Source organism: Battus philenor, unplaced genomic scaffold, assembly GCF_028537555.1.
Source record: "Battus philenor isolate CCGP_79_NKW_IND1 unplaced genomic scaffold, ilBatPhil1.0.hap1 SCAF_6, whole genome shotgun sequence".
In the NCBI taxonomy this organism is placed as follows: domain Eukaryota; kingdom Metazoa; phylum Arthropoda; class Insecta; order Lepidoptera; family Papilionidae; genus Battus; species Battus philenor.
This window is the reverse complement of record NW_027181726.1, coordinates 6,505,349-6,528,059: the sequence shown is the minus strand read 5'-3', so window position 1 is coordinate 6,528,059 and position 22,711 is coordinate 6,505,349. Positions and strand designations below refer to the sequence as shown.

Here is a 22,711-nt window from a genome sequence, read left to right as displayed (position 1 = left end):
TTGTGCTCAAGTTTCTCTAATTTTCTGTTATTTGTAAATTAAAGATGGTATAGTTGTTCTATTCTATTAACGAATTTTGAATGTTGAAACAGATGATCGGCAGCAATATTCAAGAAAATTCCTACGTAACAAATAAACAGAAGTATAGTACGTAGCCAGAAATATGGGCACTTTTTTTTAAAATATGATGAATGCAGACCTCCAATTTCTTGTCTAAATATTTGGGTTCAAAACAATTGCAAAAAATCATTAGCCATGTTCTTTTTTCGAATTTAGGATTTCTTAAACTCCTACTTGTACAAATAACTTTATTTAAATCCATTAAATATCTAATATACTTGTAACATGTTTTATATACCTATGTGTGAACGATTTCAATAGCTACGGTAGATATGGGCCATTTCTTTGAAGGACACGTTATTTTTACGGTTCTTTGTATTTAATATTTAGGCCATTCTGTATAGAAGATGAATCCAAACAATAGATAGATTATTAATGTACTTTATATACATTGTTTCGCTTTATTTTAAAGTAATTATGATAGGCCGACAGTAAAAATCGTTAGTAATAACTGAGATTGCAAAATATTCAACGAAATAGTAATTACTTGTTTAAAAGTAGAAGTTCTGGATAAAGAACTTCTAGTGAGGCAAATTTATTTTCAAGTAATACTATTACTTGACCTTAAAACAACATTGAAATATCTATTCATCTGCATTTACGTAATTAATGAACACGAAGTTGTGAATTATTTCTTGTTTAAACTAAGCAAATTAATTGAATAATATATTAATTTGTTGACTGATCGAGTCGACTATCATTAAGCCGATACTTTGATGGTCTAAAATAGATATTCGTTGTGTTAAGTAGTTGAAAAATGATGATTTTAAACGAAAAAATTAAATTGAGAAACAATTTGCAGCAAAAGTATAAATTGGTAGCAAATACAAGTATGTATATCTATAATTAATATATGAATTTGCCTCGACTAAAATAAAAATTATAGAGATTTATAATTAGTAAAGAAGGTAGTTCTTTTAAATAATCGGGTTCGGAACATTCTTTCTTGGTAGACCATGATCGCATAAACATAGAAAACATTTATATCATCAATATGAAATATATTAAATTTATTAGTGATTTACTCCGAATTTTAGCAATGTTAATAAAATTTGTTCACGGCATGTAATTGCTTTCAAAACTTAGTTGTTACCATACGATGTTGTTATATGTTAAAAACCTCTCTCGTTAGGTTGCGGTCTGCCTGAAAAAACATATAATAAAGCGTACGTGTAATTAAAGAACCAAAATTAACAGACACATATTTTCACAAAACTTTCGACTACCCAGGCAGCAAAAAAATTCTATGCTAAATAACTTTAAATACTAACGACGACAGAAAACAATAAAAATTCTTTTTCGACCCTATTAATGGCATAGCAATTTCAATACAAAAATACTCGCGTCTCTAACTAAAATTTTAGATATTTGCACTAATTATTATTTAGATTATTAGTACATAAAAAATTAGGCAGTTTTTTTGTTATAATTTGAAACATAAACAATAACAAAGAAATGATTTAAAAATAGGTTAGAATTAGACGTTGCACATTCCTATGTTATTTAATACGGAATCTTATTAACTACTTATTTTTTTTTCATTGACATATGATCTATACGGTAAAAACAATGTACAAATTTTTGAACCCGAGTAAAATACGTATTGAAAACCTATTATGTACGATACTGTTTTGGGTTTTCACTACGTATATTATTTAACACCGTACATACCATTAAAGGGGCCGAAAATTTATAAGGATTAAAAACATTTTTGGCTTCGTAGTCTTAACGTAATATTGATATATGATACATATGTTGAACTTGATCGGATCGTCGATTTTCGGCGATGCCTTATTGTTATTACTCGATGAAAATATATGAATACATCCATAAACATACAATATAAGTAATTTATCGTGAATATAATTATTCTCTATTATTTATTTGTATTTCTGTCACATTTTCACATCTACCTATTTGTTATATCTGCTCCATTCTACGTTGGCTACAAGAGGTATGTCTTTAAGCTTTATAAGTCGGCTATTACACAATGTATAAAATTGTAGAATAAGCATTTTATGAGATCTTCTTATTTATAAAAGGAATATATTTTAACAATTGTAGTTATTAATTAATTCATATGAAATTATAGTATGAATAAATAGTTTTAATTGTCGTAATAAATACTTCAGATTATGCTAAAAAGGTAATTAAGAGGGCAACTATGTTATTTGATATTGGCAGCTAACAACCATTTTGGGGCTCAGCCAACCTGGCAAACAATTTAAAAGATATTACATTTCTTCGTTATAATGAACATAAATTTATAAAATTCATGACTTAAAATTTGTTTCGCAAACAGTTAACTTTTCAATTGTTGTTAACTGTATTAGATTCCATTAGCATTTTATGGTTTCGTCCATACAATCCGTAAATTAATAATCTCACATTTTGTCTAATAGTAGTAATTGTTTTGATTTTAAAATAAGGATCATAACTATGGTGGCAATGTTCTCAAATAATTTCTAGACATTACATCTTAAATTATTTAACATAAAATAATTATTATAATTGTTGTTTTTATTTTATTATTCTAAATATAGACTCCAGCATAAAAAAACATAAAATATATATTTACATTACTTTCGTAAAAAAATAGTAAAAAGTTAAATACGTTTGCCTGTTGTAGACATACACAGTCCTGGCGATAATTATGCTTGCTTGTATAATAAAAGAAGAAACGAACAATCTATATTACATTGATTATAGCCAAAATTTATTACTTTCGTTACACTGATATCAAAAGTTATGATTTCCATCAATTTTCAAGTATATCAATGGATTAATTACAAAATTTTATGTTATAATATATATAAACCAGGAAAATTAATATTATATTATATTATATACCATTTAAAGGTAACTTAAAAACATTGTGGTGCTTTTTTATATAAATAACAAAATTTTCGCTTTGATTCTGTTACGTAGAACCTCATATTTGCGATGTATGGAAAAAAATATGTTACTGATAATTTTCTTTCGGTCAAATAGATTTGGATTTAATTGTATACAAAGATTATTTATTGGAAATCGAGAGATAGACTGAAACTACAATGTTGTTCTTCTTTGTCACTTCCTTTGTAATAAATGGTATTAAAAGAAATAAATATAAATAAAGTTACAATATTAAAAAGACTGTTTTTAGTTTTGACTTAATAACTTTCAAACATCTTTTATAATAATTTTTTTATTACATAAAAAGTAATAAGTTATAAGGTTTAAACGTAGCTCCCGTGCAATTTGCGAGGAAAATTACAAACTTTTTCAACACGCAATAGCGTGCACTTAAACAAGTTGCAGCAACATTAATCAATATGTACCTCTGTTTAAATAAGAACACCTGCAACAATAACACAAGGCACATTTCACTTTGGCCTTCTTGGCTAAAAGAATTAATATAAAAGACTAGTTTTAGTTCTAATTTTAGAACTAACCAATGTACCTTGAAGAATTACTCGTCTAAAGTGACAGTGGGAGGTGCACTTTGCTTGTGCAACCCTCCGTCATGGGGTTTATAGGTTCTCTAGAAACTACCACGAACCGGAAGACGCAGCGTAGGTAGTCCTACCAATAGGCGGACCGATGACATTGCCAAGCTAATGGGAAGTTATTGGACGCAAAACTTGGTGTCTTGGCAATCTTTAGTAAGAAAAGGACCAATATTTAGCCACTTCCGCACATGCAGTGGTAGTCGTGCAATGAAATGCACCGCCCGCCAGCCCGCTGATAAATGCGTATGCGGCAAACAATGCGAATCACACAACCGCCACCACCAAACTACTCAACACATGTTTCACCTCTCCACGGGGCATCTTCAGGAGTTATGTTACACCGATTAGCTTTAGCATTCTTTATATTTATCTTTTTATTTTAATTAGCTTTGGCAATCTTTGGTGGAAACCTATGTCTTGCAACGGGCGCCTATAAATGATATTTGATTGTTTGAAATTACTAACATACCCAAAAACATTAACAGTTTACGCGATGCTATATTTAGTTATGTATATCCTATATATAGTGTCTGTATATGTGTGTATGTATTTCTAATGCTATATATAGACTTAGGCAAGAATATTTCTATAAATTATAACAGATACTCCAAAAATGAAAGCACAAAAATTTAAATACGACCCAGACGTAACTCTGAATCAATTTTTTAAAACCTCTCGATGTCTCTATAAATACTCGTAACTACGACCTGAAAATGATTGAAGTCGTTAAACATTCCAAACTCTATTCGGAATTATGATGAAATAACATTTTTATATTTATAATTTATAAAATAATAAATAAAAGTATAAATCAATACATTCAGTGGTAAATGATTACATCTTCCAAGATTTTAGATAGTAGATAGTAAAGATTGTGAAAACTCGATATATCTTAAGACAAAAAATTAATTGACACATGACATTAAACACACTACTTAAGGACCGCATCATAGATTAAAAAATACAAAAAGATGTATTCCACTGTTGACATCAACGGGTTTTGGTTTTTACTTAAAAAAGTATAGCAATAATTGTATTAGGAGAAACTGTTTACAGTCCGTGGAAATTTGAGATGAAGCTTGAACTTCAATAATGGTAACACAGTACAGGTGTAATCCGAAAAAACGCAATATCTTAGATCAAAACACAAACTAAAAAACTAAAAACGTTATATTACGTACAGATCTTTAAAATGTTAAAATTGTTCTATCATACAACTAAAAATACTGAGGCAAACACTGAATGACTTGATACTTGTTTTCTGTCTCTAAGAAAGTTCTATCGCGGCTTACTTTTCTGACCTCCTCAAAATCTAGATGAAATATCTATTAAGACAACATTAAAAATTATACCACCTGAAAATCAGTTTGCTTTTCAAAATTACTTGTATTAAGCTAATTTTGATGTATATGTATTATGTTGTGAGTAATTAAAAAGGAATAAAAATTGATGACAATATTTTAATTAATGTCATTAAAAACGTAAAAAGACAATGTCTCGACCAAATAAATTATCGGGCAATACTTTATATTAAAAAATTTGAACTTAGCGTGTTATATTGCTAGTAAATAAGTTATGCAATAAATGTTTAATTGCAAATTTGCCTATGGTTTAAATAATTTAAATAAAAATTGTTTACTCTTTGCTAATGTTTAAATGTTACAAAACAGCGTGAATATCACGTTAATCAATACCTATCTCTTTATTTCTGTGAGGCTTAAACTTAAAACAAGGAATGTAATATTTTATTTCATCTTTCTGTATATTATTTTACATTAAACATGTTATATTTTTAACAATACTTCGTTAAAAATAATTAACTTTGGGATGTATTTGACATAATATGATTTATGTTAATAAATGAAATACATTTCAATAAGATCAGTTTTATTTGAATACGGCAACCAATGCCGTTGACAACAGTTGCTTTATTACTCGCAAAAGCCATGTTGATTTTACAAAGCTGAAAATTTTTCATTGTTAAAAATTTTAAAAGAATCAATAAAATTGGTTAAGAGAAATTAATTTCGATATAAGACAATGACAACAAAGTCATAGCCATCATGAACAATTTTATTTACGTCCTTTTCAATAGTATCAAAGAGTTCTGGACTTAACCGCAATAATCACTCTGTAACTTCAACCTTCACTGTGGAACTGTAAATGCCAAAAAGCAAAAGACATTTACCATTGACAAAAATACCGTAACACTTACTGCAGCTGCTATGCAATATTAATGCAGACATTATTTATATACGTTTCAAAGGGGCCGCGAATATAAGTATCATTTTTTTGTCACTAATGCTCATGACATTTACAGATTCCGCGTGTTTGAAGGCAAAGGGCATTGACGGCACGTAACCAGAATGTCGTTATTGGTAGCAAAACTCTATCGGGAGCCTCAGGCCGCTACATATTACATTAGTTACCGGATTGGTGAGATGATATGTATCTCATTATGACAAGCGCCAACGAAATGGTGCGTCCAGTTTTTTGTAACCTTCTATAACAAAGCACTGCATGTTATAATAATATTTTTAAGATCATCATCATCATTACAAACATAAGACGTTAGCATCAGCTAGACATAAGCCTCACCCAGGGATTTTCAACAAGACAAATTTGAAGCCGGCTTCTGGCGTCTTCCAACAAACTTACCAAGATTGTTTGTCCTTCTTGTGGATGATTGTCCAACACTGCGCTTCCCGGGCCATGTTCTCCATTCCAGAACCTTAAGGCTTTAGCTGCCATCAGTTTTACTCGCAATCTGGCCTATTCACTGCCAGTTCAACTTGCCAATTCGCTGAACCATGCCAGTTACTATTATTAGTCTACCAATCTTCTCATTTCTATTTTTGGGATAATATTAATAGAATAAAAATATACTATAATAAACGTTCAATACTGAAATCGCATTTGTTTATTCTAATTAAATATGTTACATAGATTATTACATTATACATTCAGTTGAACCAGTCGCACATATTCAATATTCGGAATTGTTAATTACCACCTAAAAGGTCGAACGTTTCGCGCGCCGGCAAAAAATCATTCATTCATTAAACGTACTGCTGACCTGTAATGAATATTTATATCGTGCTAACATATTTCTACCTCGTAAGCCACCCTCGCACTGATATTATATTTTTTATCGCAAAGGTCATCGTTTTACGTAATTTTTCGGCGTTACGTAATATAAATTATATTTTTTTTTTGTTTTCGTGTAGACCAAATGAAATGCGATTGGTTTTAAACATTTACTGTAATCTCAATAACGGCATGTTCTCTTTTTAAATTCATTTAGAAAACTCTATGTTGTTTCTTTTATCAAACTAGATACATATGAAATTCAATATTAACTCCAGAAAATATGGCTAACATCAATTGCATAAAAGATTTAAATATAATAACTATTAATTTATAATATTAATGACCGTGATAAATGACCTAAACTACAACTTATAAAGTATCTTACATTTTACTTTTCCGTGTCTTTTCCGGAGCATATATCCACGTCACTAAAAGTTTAGACACATTTATCTCCCTAAGGATACCAACCAAAAAGGTTACGAACAGGTATTTAACAAAATTCAACAAATAATCTGTAGGTAATTTCCCTCGTCAGCGTTTCACTGTACGATTTATTTTTAATGTAATTGGTTTTGCACATAAACAATGCCAAAGTTATTAACCTTTCTTTCAAGTTCTCCTATTTTAATTTTGTACTTGGATATTCTTTATATTAAAAGATAAACGGAGTATAACATCTTACAACCGCAATTTCACGACTATTTCTTCAACTATTGTTATTGTTACAACATATGTTATATGTTTCTAAAACACAATTTTTGTATATTAACATTGGCTGATAGAAGTTCGACGTGTACCAAATATAATCTGATGTATAACATATTTATACTATTCCTATGTTTATACATACTTACTCAACTAAATTTAAAAATAGGTATGGAGGAACGTAGGAAGAACATGAAGTAATTAAAACACGTAATTAATATTTTGTAGATTAAAGGATGAATTTCGCGACTGACTACTCTACTCTACTCCCTATCCCTATCCACTCCCTGTGTTGTGACCAGTTTTCTTAAAATTGTTTCCTTATATTAATTCCTAAACCACAGCTTGAGGAGATTCGTGTTTTTATTATTGCTGTATCATCTAAAGATATATTATTTTGAATATATTTCTGCGAAATAAACTTTGACTAATATTTATGTAGATATTAAAAGAAATCAAAGTTTGTAGCTGTATCTGTTTTATTTTAGTTATTCCAGAGCGGTGGTAGATTTAGTCAGTGATTTTTTTATTTATTTAAATAGCATATTACTGACAATGAGATAAAATTAATCGTAATCTTGAGAGAGGTCACGTCTAATTAGCAGTTTCATAGTTTCAGTCCACAGATGCCTCTGTGATGTCACCGCCAGGTATAGGTCTCCCTCAAAGATATCTATAGGGAGATATACCTAATCGCAACGCTTGGTAGGCGGGTTGGCGATCGCAGTGTGGTATTATGGTACGCAGAGTACGTTGCTGCCCATCCTTTGTAAGCTTGTTTGTGAGCAGTGACTCATATAATGAATTCACAAAGTGTGAATTACAAAAATAATGTTCGGGAATCGAACGCGCGACCTGCGATCAAAAATCTCAGTCCTCTATCGCTGGGGAATCACTGCTCGGTGTTACCAATCAATGGTTTCAGAAAAAATAGATAACGTGATGATAATATGGTAAGAATTCCAAAATTGGATTAAGGCATAATAAAGATAATTAATGTTTTCTGTCTGTGCCTGTCGCATCCTAACATAAAAAGTAAATTAATGTTTTTTTTTTGTAGGTGATGGAAAAGATCGCCAACTGGTACGAGTCGTATTTAACCCAGGGCCACGCGTTTTCAAATAAAAATAGTCTGGCTCAACAACTATAATAAAAATAATTATATAGATAAAAAACCTTTAAATCATTTAAAAGGAAAAAAAAATCATGGAAATAAAAATGTACGACCAACCGATAATAATACGTAATCTGTCATCGCGTCTGTTTAATGTTTCTGTGTCTGTGATCACTATGTATTTCGTTTTTTTTTTAATTATTTTGAACGGCAATTGACATTTAACTTTTGACAGTACTCGTACAAAGTCTCTCGGGACAGCCGGTGGTTATTAAAATAATTACCCCGGCAATATTCATAACATAGTATACCTACTGTATTCTTTGTTTAGTTTATTATGTCAAGTAATATAATTATATATTATTGAACATTAATTTAACTTTTGTTATCAATATCTTTCAAATATACACGTTCTTTGAATCGCATATGGTATAAAATTTAACGATCAAGGAAAATTTACAGACGACCATAAAAGATTAACGGGTTTCTTTTTAGTGTTGATAACAAGCGTGTCAACAGTAAAGTACCGTGCCACGAACGGAGAGGTGCTTCCCCGTTCTTATTAACTTTCATGCAAAGTTAATTTGATTGTCCATTCGAATGCGGTTTCAATCATGCATAACTAATTAATGTATACATAAGAGTAATATATTAATAGAATTATACTTATTTGTGAGAAAATATTAATAAACCAAATTTTTTGTTGATATTTTATCCTTTTATATTCTACTTAAATCGTAGACATATTTTCACTGCAGTTCAGGATTCTCTTTTTTTGCGCGCGGGGGATAAGCTTAGACTAGCAGCGAGAAAATTTACCCTTCTCCGTGCTAGTAAGCGCGCGTCCGATCTTGGCACACCTTATTTTTCTTCACTTAACGAAAACAACAGATTCCGAATCAGAAGCAATAGGAACGAGAACTAACAAGTACAGACCTTTCTCATCCCCATGTGGCCGAACTGGTTTATATTTTCGCTACTTGCTATATTTCGTCCGTGAAGTATGAATATCCCTCAAAGCCATATCGGCGGTGCGACCCCCCTGAGTCAAGGAAGGTAGAGAGAGCTCATCGCAAAACCCTTAAACTCTTTCTACGATTCCAACTACGATGCGGAAACGCCCTCTCCTTCTTCGATTCCACCTGTTTGCCTCTAAAGTAGGCACACATTAAGAGCAACTGCTTGGGACAAGCCTTACCTCTCTGGCCAGCCACATAAGTTCCTTTTAACTTCGTCATGACTGACCAAATTTCAGCTACTGAGCAGTCGCACGACAGTGCGGAAGAAAATTAGAGGGAAAGATAAGGTTTCTGAGTCAAGGCAACAGTGAGTAGTCAAATCTAGTATTTAATATTTAAGATTTTTCCAGTATACCTTCTTACTTAGGTTCTGGTAGTGGAAATCACGAACCAGATGGGCAGCGTAGGCCGTTCATTCATAAGGTGGACAGACGATCTTGTCAAGGTCACCTGAAGGTGATGTGTGCAGGTCGCTTCTAGCCGGTCTAACTGGAAATCTTTGTGGGAGGCTTATATTCAGCTGTGGACTTCTTACGGCTGAAATAATGTTATTTACAGTATACTTTTACGATTAACAATAACACAATTATGACGATGTTAAAATAACCATTTCTAGATAACGTTATTAACGTACTACTTAATTGAAAGTCGCTATTGTCAAAGGAATAAAAAAAACGGAACTAACAAGAATATGTATATACTTTAAACTGTAAAACATATTCTATACTACAAACAAATTTTATATTTCCATGCTCTTCAGCATAACTTTTCGCATAAAAGTTTCATTTTTGATGACACCATAAATTATAAGGGTACAGCGTTTTTAAAATGTGACTGTCATCGTTGTCCTTGTTGTCGTTACCGTACAGTAATTGCATGCCTGTATACGTACATACTCATACTGTATGCATCAGGTGTTTACGTGTCGCTATATCTGGAAGCTGTCAATTAACTTCGTCAAATTTACGATGCATCACGAACATAAACGCATAAAATTATATAAAACTGTGAGTTTCACATTTGACGTAATACGCTGTGTATCGCTACATGAATACAGATAAAATAAAAGAAAATGAGGATAATAACTATTTATTATCATTATTTCTACTGTTAGATATAAGCTTATATATAACAGATTTCAAGTTATACTTCATTATAATCATTGATCATTTTAGCCGTACGAAATCTATTATTGAATAATGGCCTCCCTGTAGATTTCCAATAGGACTGGTACGAATGCCTGCTTCAGCATATAATCTGAGTTATATGATAGTTTAAATGCATAAAGTAATATCAGTTTCAAAATTCAAAACGACATGCTGCACACTGCTATTGGAATGATGTGTTCGCTGTTCAGTAACATGTCTGCAGTAGTCAGAGGTAATAGTAATGTGATAAAATTCTCAAGAGATTTATGTTCAAAACGACGTGAACAAGAATCACCTAATTTTAATTTTCATTTACTGGTAAGCTTATAACATTAATTATAATATTTTCCAAACAAATCGTTTTACACTTACTTGTAAAGAGATTCGTAAGCAAAGAAAGTAACAGCTAATTGGCAAGTTGAAATGGCAGTGGCCACATAACGAACAGATGGACGCCTTTGGGTTCTGCAGTGGCGACCACGGATTTGTATGCGTACCAAAACCTATAGCGGAGGCAAAGGTGACCTAAATGATGATGTGCGGACTATCTAATATAATCTCTTTATGTTATAAAATAAATATAATATCTAATTTTTTCTAATTAAGTTTATATAAGTTGCTTAAATATTGTGGTAGCCAGTTAACATCTTGAATTGAAGATTCGATTTCGAGTAGTTGCTCGTACAATTGGTGAAAATTATATCACATGGCCATAACTCAAAAATAGTTAAGGAAAACATCATGATGACACTGATCTATTAAAAATCGTAAAAGTATATACATACATACATTATATCCGTCAACACGCGTGGTACTGAATTAAGTGGTCTATTATGTGTATGCTATATCAATAATAATTTAATTATATAATAATCTCTAGCTCGAAAAAAATTGTTAACAAAAAATATATGTCGAAAAGGTCTTAAATAGTTAAATTGAATGTTTGTATCATTTCTAACTAATAACAATACGTACCGGTTAAAACTTTTAGTAAGTTCTTCTCAAACAAACAACAGGTAGAATGATGAAAATTCAAGATTTGAAATGTGCATAAAAACTTCTTCACCGAATTCAGCGAGAATAGAACAGTAATTATACAGCAATCAACATTCAAACAGCTTAATTAAACAACCGCTGCATAATTTTGGTCAGCTAACAATGTTTTGAAAGCAATCCGGCTAACCGCTAATTACATTGGTTTCCTCTTTTATGATTCAACTTTAAGCCAAAAAGAAAAGAGAAATAATTATAACATAATATTATTACCTATAGAATGAATATTCATATAATTGAAATGTACGTAACACATATTCGTATTCGGATAACCTATCTAACTGTTTACATAAATGACAGTATTGTTATATTTGTGTTTGAGATAACTATTGAAATGCGATCATAAATCATGATATATAATTCGCAATATTGCGACTTATTAATTTCATGGGAACAAAATATATGAAATATGTGTGATCAATGTCAAAGGGTTGATACGCAAAAACAATAAATAATTTTTAAAACATGTATGTTTTATGTAGAATTTTATTTCTATAAACATCTTATTTAAAAATAAATATACTTGATTACAAAATTTTTGCCTTGGAATTCCAGGGCTAAAAAATTTCCTGACTATCCAGGATTTTGGCGCTTCTGCGATTTCTGGTTCTTATTCTGAGTATCTGTCGGGGATCAGTCTTCACGTTTGGGTTCCAATTCGGAATTATGACATTATGGTACGTTGGCTTCTTAAAACCAGTCATTTGAAGGTCGCGAGGTAACCGCGCAAGTATGGGGAACCTTGGTCGGTCTGTGATTGGTCGTGTTGGCGACAATACTGGGAACGGCTTAGGATAGTAAACACTTCTCGCATTTCTACGGTTATAGCCTGGGTGAGTTGCTCCTGTGTCTCTACTTCCGCTTGATGTGCTATGACTTCCACCAGAATGTTTGGAGCTGCGAGAATCAAAGCTTCTTGCATACCTCGTATGCGGATCCAACTTGACGTCATCAATGTAAGACGGCAAATAAGGATGGTCTCCAGTTGAAGGTGCTCTATCTATATTATCACCTTGGTATAACCATAAAGGTTCATCGTTTACTTGACGAGCTCTTCGCGTTATCGGCCTCTGAGGAGGCGGCCTGTAGGTAGGCCTTACAAATTGTGCAAGACATAATGAGTCACCTAAGATAACGGCAAGCAGTCCCAATGATAAAAGCTTCAACATTTTGGCTAGTATGGAACAATTCTTCCAAGCCACAATTCGAACTGTACTCCGAGTTCTGACATCAAAAGTATTTATACAGACAGTTAAGGAAACTACAGGGGATTCACTTTCAAATATGTGCGCCTCAAGAAACGGGGAACCACCCGGCCTCTAGTTAATGTAATATGCATTTTTATGTTTACAATTTTAAGAGGTTACCGATAACCTATATGAGTCTTAAAATGATAAATATGTAATTTAAGATTATTAAACATATCGTGTGGCTCCCTGTCAATAATACGAGTGGGTTTGTAGCAATTTTTAGATAATCTCTAGTATTTATTGGTTAAATCAAACGTTAAATATTGTTTTTATAAACATCAGGTTAAGTGGAGTAGATAGTAAATTTAATCTTATAAATGCAAACATTGCGATGCATATTTTGCAATATTTGAATTAAAAGATCTGATCTGATCTGATAAATTAGTACATATAATATATTTCTTTTTACTATAACTATTTAAGAGAAATTCTTTTTCTGTCTTTTTAGGTTTGGCCTATATACAACAACGGCAATATCATATGAAGTAATTTATGATAAATACATTTATGATATATACGCACGTATATGCATATATATATATATATATATATATATATGCATATACGTGCAGTACAGGAAGAGCATTGAGACTTGCGATAGTAGATAGTCGTTCTGAATCGTCCTGGCATGTTATCTTATATAATTAACACTTTCTGTAATAAATATTTGAGATTACCACTGCTCATAAACAAGTTTCCGGAGTATGGGCAGTAGCGTCTATTGAATTCCATAACACACTGCGATCGCCAACCCGACTGCCAAGAGTGGTAGTTATGGTGTATTCCCCATAGACATCTTTGTGGGAGGCCTATACCTTATTGTGTATAGTATATAAAGTCACGAGATGAACAAGGCATTTCAATGATTGTAATTGATCCGCCATGCATATAATATACATTTTTAGATAATATGTTCTTGTGGACTTTGAGTCTTTTGGAGTCAAAGCCTTTCGCACTTCCGCCATTGTAATAGACCGCCAAGCACGAACGCCAATCCATTGCAGAGGCCTCCTTAAACCCGTTACGTGGGTCATCAACCCCGAACACCGTACCCAGCGTATCTGTACATCACTATTCATAATAATATCGATTTAAAATCTAAAGCTGTTGGCTTTTTTTAATTCTTCTTATCATTTTACCTGTTATTAGCCTTATTAAGAACTATAATCGAGAGTATATGATACATCGCTAATAAGCAAAGCTTATTGATTTGCTAATTGTTATAGCTGATTTATATAATAGTTATAACTATAAGTTATTTTTAACCAGAACTTATTTTTTGTATTAGCGAAATAAATTTGCATCAAACCCAGCGCTGATGATTATCGTTCATAACTCAATATGACTATATGTTTCTGTTATTTATCTGAACACATGATGGTAACTAAGAAACTTTCAGACCGTGACTCATAATTATCATTATCATTTTATAATCCTAGCTAGTCCACTGTTGGGAATAGCCCTTTTAGATATTCAATAGGACGGGTAAGAATTGGCGTGTATACAGCGTCTTTCGACGACCTAAATAGAAGGGTTTCCACTTAACACTCGCTGGGTTTTTTTTATTTTGTGTAGGAAAAAATACAAACAAATGAATTTTTCAACGTAGCTTTATTAATACTTAATATTTATAATAATACTTTTAACATAAAATACTTAATACAAATAAAACATATTTAGCGTCATAAATAGTCATATTTAGCGTCGTCGTCATATTTATTTTCGTCATATTTAGCGTCATATTCGGCACTTAAAACTAATACAATCTAGAATATCTTTGTAGATTATCTTTGTAATTAAGACTTTCCTTTTTTATGTAAGAAAGTGACAATTTTGTCACTTACTTAGCGAGGTAGTTTATTTATGGTCAGTGAAATCTTCAAACTAAAAAAGCACAGTTTCCTAGTATATTGCTTGGTATCTTGATTCCCATTACCGTATATTTTCACTAGATACAATCCATATCAAACCGGAACAATAGTGCTTATGCTCCCCTGAAGGTATCTATTGAATTTATTTAATATTAAATCCACTTGTTAACATATTGCTAACGATTTTGCATAGCAAAATGAGCACAATGAGCAGATAAAACATTATATGTATACACCACTATAACGGTAAGGTTTTTCCGGAGCAAGCCATGGAATAGTTGGCGCAAACATTGGCACGAATAATGGATATCTCAAACTTTTAAAAACGTTTGGATTCGTGTCGCCGCTGTCGATACTGCGAACTGATCTTTTGTGTAGATTTTCAGCATCTTCCATGTTTTCAGTTTGCTTCATTTCGGCGTCAGAGCCAGTGTAAAACATAGGCACATTTACTTGATGTGTTCTGATGATAGGCGATTCGTGAGGTAATCGTGTAGATCTTACAAATAAACTTTTACAGAATGATTTACCAATTAGCGACATCACTAGTAATCCCAAAACAATATAATGCTTGTACATATTTGGTTAACAAGACGATACTTCTATTACAAACTCTCAATGTAAACTGTGCCGCCTGTTTCAGATATGTCACAATTTATAGTCCCGATTAAAGAATAAGGGTTTTTCTAATAACGTCATCCGGGAATTTGAACGACATGTGTTATCATTTTTTTTTATAAACGGTAATTACAACGATTAAAATAATGAATAGCGATTGGTAAGATGGATTTTATATTTTAGTTGAACGTTAACCATATGAATTTGTGTGTGTCATATTAATAACTATAAAATTTATCTAGGTATACTAACTCTAAAATTAAAATCTTTAAAATTATCACATATCACGTTTATGTTCCGAAATTCCTAAATAAAAAACCTATTTGTTTGTTCTTGCCCGATTATAACAATATTACTGATTAACTGTGGGAATAAAACAAAAATTAATTTAATTTAAAACATATTAAATTATAGTATTAATTATTACAACAACTATAATGATAATACAATGTCGGTCGTAGGAACTTTTTACCTTATCTTAAAATATAAGAACAAACAAAGCGTAAAAAATTATAATATTATGGAGTTTCAACATCGTTTATATTATTTTACGTTAAAACTATTATTAATAAAACATGAACTATTAAAATTATTTATTAATTAGTACGGCCAAGTACCTATTTATAATTTTTAATACTTATGAGTTTATCAGATGCATAATTTATTAATATTTCTTAATGTTGTCGGAGTAGACTAATAAATTACAAACTTTATTACACCTATATTTTATTAAAATCACGATAACATTTTAAAAAGCTATTCACTTTAGCTTTAAACATACATCAATGAAACGTTGAGATAGCTAGTAATGTTTTTAAAATTATTTTATGTAAATTTAGCGCACGAACTACTATTTAGTTTAAAGAAGGGCTGTTAGCGCCAGGCGACATTAAACACAATAAAGCTGGTTATCTCCTGCCAGAGGTTTGTTGCCGTTAGGGCTAGATTGCTGCTAAGACCATAAGGTTTTGAAGTGGATTGACAATCGCATAAATGGACATCGATTGACAACAACAGCCCACCTTGTTGCTTCCAATCGATCTTTTAGAAATCTACGGCGGAGACCTAGTTCCAGCAGTAGACGTCTTGCAGTGGAAATAATGATTATGATGGGGGCTAAGATCAATAATCTAAACAGCATTCCGATGCTCTTGAACCATATCCTGAAGTTGTTATAATCATGAGGTTTGTCCACAGCCTCCTTTGATTTTATCCTATGTCAAGCTAAAGGGGTAATTTATATTTAATGGAATTTACAACAGACAGTGTTAAAAAACACATTCTTTCCACATATTATTATGTTACGATATCGGGTTAGAATGTTTTTAACTAACAATAAAGTTCGGCATTTAAAACTTATAGTATAGTCAGTAACATCTAAAGCCATTCATTTAATTTTAAAATGTTTGGTTTAAAATATTTTATATCTTTTTTTTTTTTCACGAAATACAATCTGTATTTAGTGGAAAATTTACTTTAATTCCATCGCATGATCTCATCTAATTAATTTCATCACTATAGAGTAATAGAGCTACCAGCGAATATATAGGATGCCTGCTAACAGATGGCGAGTAACATTGTTTAGAAACAAATTCCCCAACCCGTAAATTCCCAACCGATAACCAACTATTAATAAGTAACCTTTGAAAAAATTATCAATACCAAACGTCCACTTTACTGTGTTATCATTTATATTGTACCAAAACAATGTTTTTATTAAAATTATGTGTATGAAATATCTAATTAAATGTTAAGGTAATTATTAATATTGAACGTAATAAAATTAACGAATATTTATTTATCTTTTTATGCGAAATTGATTGTTTGTTATATTATTTATAAACATCAAAGTTTAGATATAAGTTCAATAGCATCCTGTGTTCACATAATGACCTATTTTTATTTCTCATATCAGCGGGTCTCTAAATCTCGGGATTTACGCACTGGTTAATAAGGGGTCAAGCTCAAATATATGAGATAATTATTAAAAACTAAATTTTTGTTAGTTTCAAATAGTTTTTATTATTCTTAGCGTTACTCATAATGACCATATTCAGATTATTTTCACTATCGTAGCATTAACACATAAAAATTAAATTAGAAGAATCAACATCATTACTGCTGCTGCCGAACATAGGTCTCCCCCATAGATTTCATGTAAGACCAGTTGGAAGCATCCAGCAACGACCATATTATGTAAAGACAGTCACATATTGATCAACGCCCTATACTGAGTTCTGTGGTCTCCACTCCAAAACCTACAGGCTCTAGTGGCCATCTGTTCTTCACGGTGTGTGGCCTGCCTATTGCTTACACATTACAACTTTCTAATCCTCTGGACTATACCGGTTATCTTCGTTCGTCTACGAATCTTCTCAGTACTACTTCGAAAAATGGAAGAATATTACATTTTGATAAAAAAAACGCTGGTTATATATTTATAATTCTATTTATTTTTAATTTTATCTATTATTCCGTTATTCCCGGGATGTGTGGCGGCCATTGTATCTGTTACCGCTAGAGGTGGAGTGACTTCTGTTTGAATGTCTGGAACTGCGCGAACTGAAATTGCAAGCGGTGCTGGAGTGCTGATCCAGCTTGATGTCGTCTATATATGGCGGCAGATATGGGTAGTCACTGGTGGACAGCGCCCCGGCTTTGTAGTACAGCCAATAGGCTGGTCAATGCCTGCCAGCGGACTATTAGATGACGGATTATAATCGGTCCTTGCAGGGGCGGTCTGTATGTTGTTAATATTATTCGAGGCCGTCGACACTACGCCTTAAATATTAAAACAGTAATTACCGACAATAAATTTTAGCTTCAACGTCGTCAATCAAAATCTTTTTCTCTAATCCTGTGTGAATGAAAAGAGTGATGTATCTATTATTCCACAGTTGATATTTATACTTGTTTTTAACATGTTACTATACTATGCAGGCCAACCCATCAGGTAATTGGTAATTTTTATTCACTGAGGTTTAAAGTTTTTATTACATTTGAAAACTACACCGTCTAGTTGGGCAACAGGGCCACGCGATTCACTTCTAAGTGCATTTTGTTTGATAGTTTTTTCTGTAGAACCTCATACGTGACAACGGATGACCACCATAGCCTAAATGATTTAGTAAGATATGGCTCACAAGTAAACCGTTTGATCATGTTAAGGAATAAATTAGAAATTAATTGAAAAGTACTATCCCTTATTACAAGTCACAAGCATCGGAGGGAAGAACCTATTTGTTATGACTGTTTTTGTTTATGTTTAGGTAATCTATAAATACATTGATACGCTATATACATAAACTTACAATAACACATATCTCCTTTAATGCGATAACCTTACTCTACATTTGTGATCTTTCATACAATCTTGTACACCGAATGACGATTGAACAAATTACCTATTTAATGTCAACTATACGCCATTATCTTTAATTTTCCTATGTTATGTCAAAATCATATAAATTATACATTATTAAAAAACTCATCGTAGTGGTTGTATAATTATTAAATTAAAAACTTGTCTAGTTTTTCAGAATTATTAAAAGAAAAATATGTTGATTGACTGTCGATGTTACTAACAAGAAAATGGGACTGCTAGTAATATGCACGCTTTATGATTTAAGAAGTGTTAAAATAAATTTAAATATTCGATATACGTTAGTGACACTAAAAGTTGTTACACCAAAAGTGTTTACTAATAATCTTTTAATCTCTTCGCGTCTTCTAATCTTTTCGCGTTCATTATATCTGTCATAATTTTTACGAATTAGCGGCAACTTAAAAATTAGGTTTTAACATCATTATAGATTGATTCACGTTAAAACTTTCGTTATGTGATTTTTTAGGATTTTTATGCCGGTCTCAGTCAATAACAAAGTTACCATAGACTTTTTGATAATGATGTTCTATCTCGTTCACCTCTATTTCAAAGAATTCAAACGTGGTCTTACTAAACTCAGGAATAATCCGTGTAAAAGAAAAGTCATTCAACAACAATGATTGAAATTAACAACAAAGTTTTCTTATGATAGAATCTAACAAAAGAATATCCAATAAAAAGTAGCAGGAAACTTAAGCAACCTTGAGCAGTGATATGAACACAATTCAAAATATTTTAGTCGATCTTTGTGCTAGACAGATATCTTTTATTTTGACCAATGCTCAAGAACCCCCGTCGTAATAATTGGTACCATGAAATGATATTTAAATTCGTCAATAGTGCCACAAATGCTGTATTTGACACTGTCACAGATGCCAATCTTCACCGAGGGACTTTTGAAGTAATGTCTACAAAAACTGAGAGACAGAAGTATAGGAAAAGATAACCTGGTTCTTAGGTCGGGTGTACCTATCTGCAACAATTGTTTTCAAAACAAGTAAACAATCTAGTAATAGTTTTGCAGGATCCAACGCTGCATTGAGTGTCACGAGAATTATTTTGAAAAATAATGGAGCCATTTAAAAGTTGATACTCAGTAAAATTTTTGATATTCTAACAACTTTCATTATCCCCTTTCGTAAACATCATCATAACTATAATATATTATGGAATTATTGTGCATTGCTAATTGAATAATTCTATAATATAATAAATAAATCGTAGACATTTAAAATAATATCAAACAAAAAATTTTTGTTTCATTATTGTAAAGAACTTGTTTTTCAGTCATACACACATGTTCTACCAACACTACCAATGTTACATACAATAAACATAAGTATCACGCCCTATCAATATAAAGTATATACAATACATATATATACGAGTATATATGCAAAAATGCAAAATGAATAAAGTTTTAGGTTTTATTTATGTTCTTAAATATTTATTTAGATATCTGAGAGATTTTACTTAATACTCATTTTAAACACTAGTTATTTAATACCCGTTTTAATCTTGCCAGTTTTAGTAGAAATATTATATTCTCTAAATAATAACAAGTAATAAAATATCAAAAAATATTTCTGTTAAGGACAGAATATAAAAATAGGTTCATTCGAAACAATATCATTATAGCTGTACTTTTTTTCATCCGATTACCGTGACAATGTAAACCGCCAATAAAATAGTTAAATATGAAATCATCACTGCAAATCTTTACACTTTAACTAACAATTGATATATCAAGGGTATGTACCGGAGGTTTTCCTTAAGTATGGGTATAAATACTACCTCGCTAATATGCATAAACATATTCTTATTGAGAGCCCAAGAAAAGTAATCGTTTTAAAATGTTTAAAATAACATTTATAGTCGGGATCATAATAGCTTCTTTAATATTTGAGGCGTCATGCCAACGGCCTCGTATAATATTCCCAACGTACAGACCGCCACCGCAAGGACCTATTATAATCCGTACGGCTCGCCAGGCTGGAAGAGACCAGCCACTCTGGTTGTACCAGGACCCCAACATAGACCGTGCGCCATCCACCGGGGACCATCCGTATTTACCGCCGTACATCGACGACATACAGCTGGACCCGCACACCAGGACCGCTCGCAGCTTTGACTCACGCAGCTCCAAGCACTCGGGTGGAAGTCATTCCACTTCCAGCGGCAGTAGAGACACCGGTGCCACCCATCCCGGGTACAACCGCCGTAATGCATAGACCATAAACAAAAACCATCGATGGATTAGCTTATCTATGTAAAAAATATTGTTAAAATTTTAATCTCCAAAATAAATCTTTATATTATCATTTAAACAGCAAATATTTATTTTATTTCAATAGTGTCTCACAGCTGAGAATCGCAGAACACATGTTTGATAATAAATTTTAGCCGTTGGAATAGACGGTAATTCCCAAACGATATGTGATAGTTTTCAATGATAAAAAAAACTATTAGATTAGTTTGATACTCTATACAATATTAACAAAACGGAAAGATAATCTTATTGAGATTTCGGAAGACACTGGATGTAGGCCGCTCCCAATCGCTTCCACTAAAATCTTTAGGGAGGCCATGTCCAGCTGTGGACTTAGATATACTATTTGACTATTGATTGTTATGTATCTTAATAGCAAAATGCCTGATGGTGCCGCTTAGATCACTTACTATGTTTCGTCAAGTCATGGGGTGAAATCGAAAGAGCTCATCTTTTGTGTGGTACTTCCATTTAAAATTATATGCAACTTTGTAACATCCGTGGGATGTGTCTAGAATAGTCATAGAGATTTAAATTTAGTGGTCTATTGACACGTGAAGACTAGAGATATTTTCATAATCAATATTAAAACATTGACTCTTTTTACTACCTCTTAAAACATAAGAAACAAGAGTAAAACTGTTACATGCTGAATTAAATTATTCATTCTAAGCCTTTAAGAACAAAGCGTTTTTATGTCTAATTTATGACTGTTATTGTTAGCTGTTAAAGATTTTATAGTTAGACTTTTGTATAACTAGGCTATATAATGTAGCACAAAAATATTTGGAATATTATACAGTTATGGCTGTAATATTAGGTACGAAGTTTTGTTAATAATTTATAATAACAAATTTTACTGTCTGCTATTGTAACTAATCTGGTTCGACAATTTTATCGCATTTCAGCTGGTTTATTACATTTTAGTTAGTATGATCTAAGTTATTATTAACTAACATGAAAAAAATCAAATGTTACATAGGCTAATACAATTTTGTGCATAATTGTTTTAAAAAACTAACTAAATATCGGTAGTTTATAAAGATACATAATCATTATTAACTTAAATACAACTGTTTATATTTCATTTCTTATTGAATAATAAATAAGGAATGCTAGAGTTTATCAAGACACAAGTAAATAAAAAAAAAACTAATTTAAAATCCTTCTTCACATTTTTGAACACATGAATTAGACTAGTAAGATATAAATAATTATTATTTTCATAACGTCAGCCGATGGATAACCCACTGCAAGGCAAAAATCATCTCAATGGTCGGCTCGCTCGTTCTTTTGGGCTTACCATACAGCAATCATAATGGTACGTCTTGGTCATTTCAATTGGCGCTATTACATTAGTCGTTCTTACCCTCGTAAGGCCCTGATGTAGTAAATATGAACAAGTACAATATTAACAACTGTTCAATAATATCATTAAGTTGCAATTTCTACTCAGAAAAACAATAGTTAACCTGGTGGAACCTTTTCTGATAACATTGGTTGTTCTATTTAATATATAAAAAAAACTATTGTAAAAATAAAGATATTTCTTTAAATGTTTTATGTGGGATTTCTAAG

General features: G+C 31.7%; 2 protein-coding genes across 2 annotated transcripts; one reads left to right on the top strand and one right to left on the bottom strand.

Moving 5' to 3' along the window:
• Positions 1–12,297: 12,297 nt before the first annotated feature.
• On the bottom strand, positions 12,298–12,909 carry LOC137930336 (lebocin-3-like). Its single transcript, XM_068773570.1, has one exon. The coding sequence runs from the start codon at positions 12,907–12,909 to the stop codon at positions 12,298–12,300; it is 612 nt and encodes a 203-aa protein (XP_068629671.1).
• A 7,808-nt stretch (positions 12,910–20,717) lies between these two features.
• Positions 20,718–21,095, top strand: LOC137930335 (lebocin-1/2-like). Its single transcript, XM_068773569.1, has one exon. It carries the CDS (start codon positions 20,718–20,720, stop codon positions 21,093–21,095), a length of 378 nt encoding a protein of 125 aa, XP_068629670.1.
• The last annotated feature ends 1,616 nt before the right edge of the window (positions 21,096–22,711 follow it).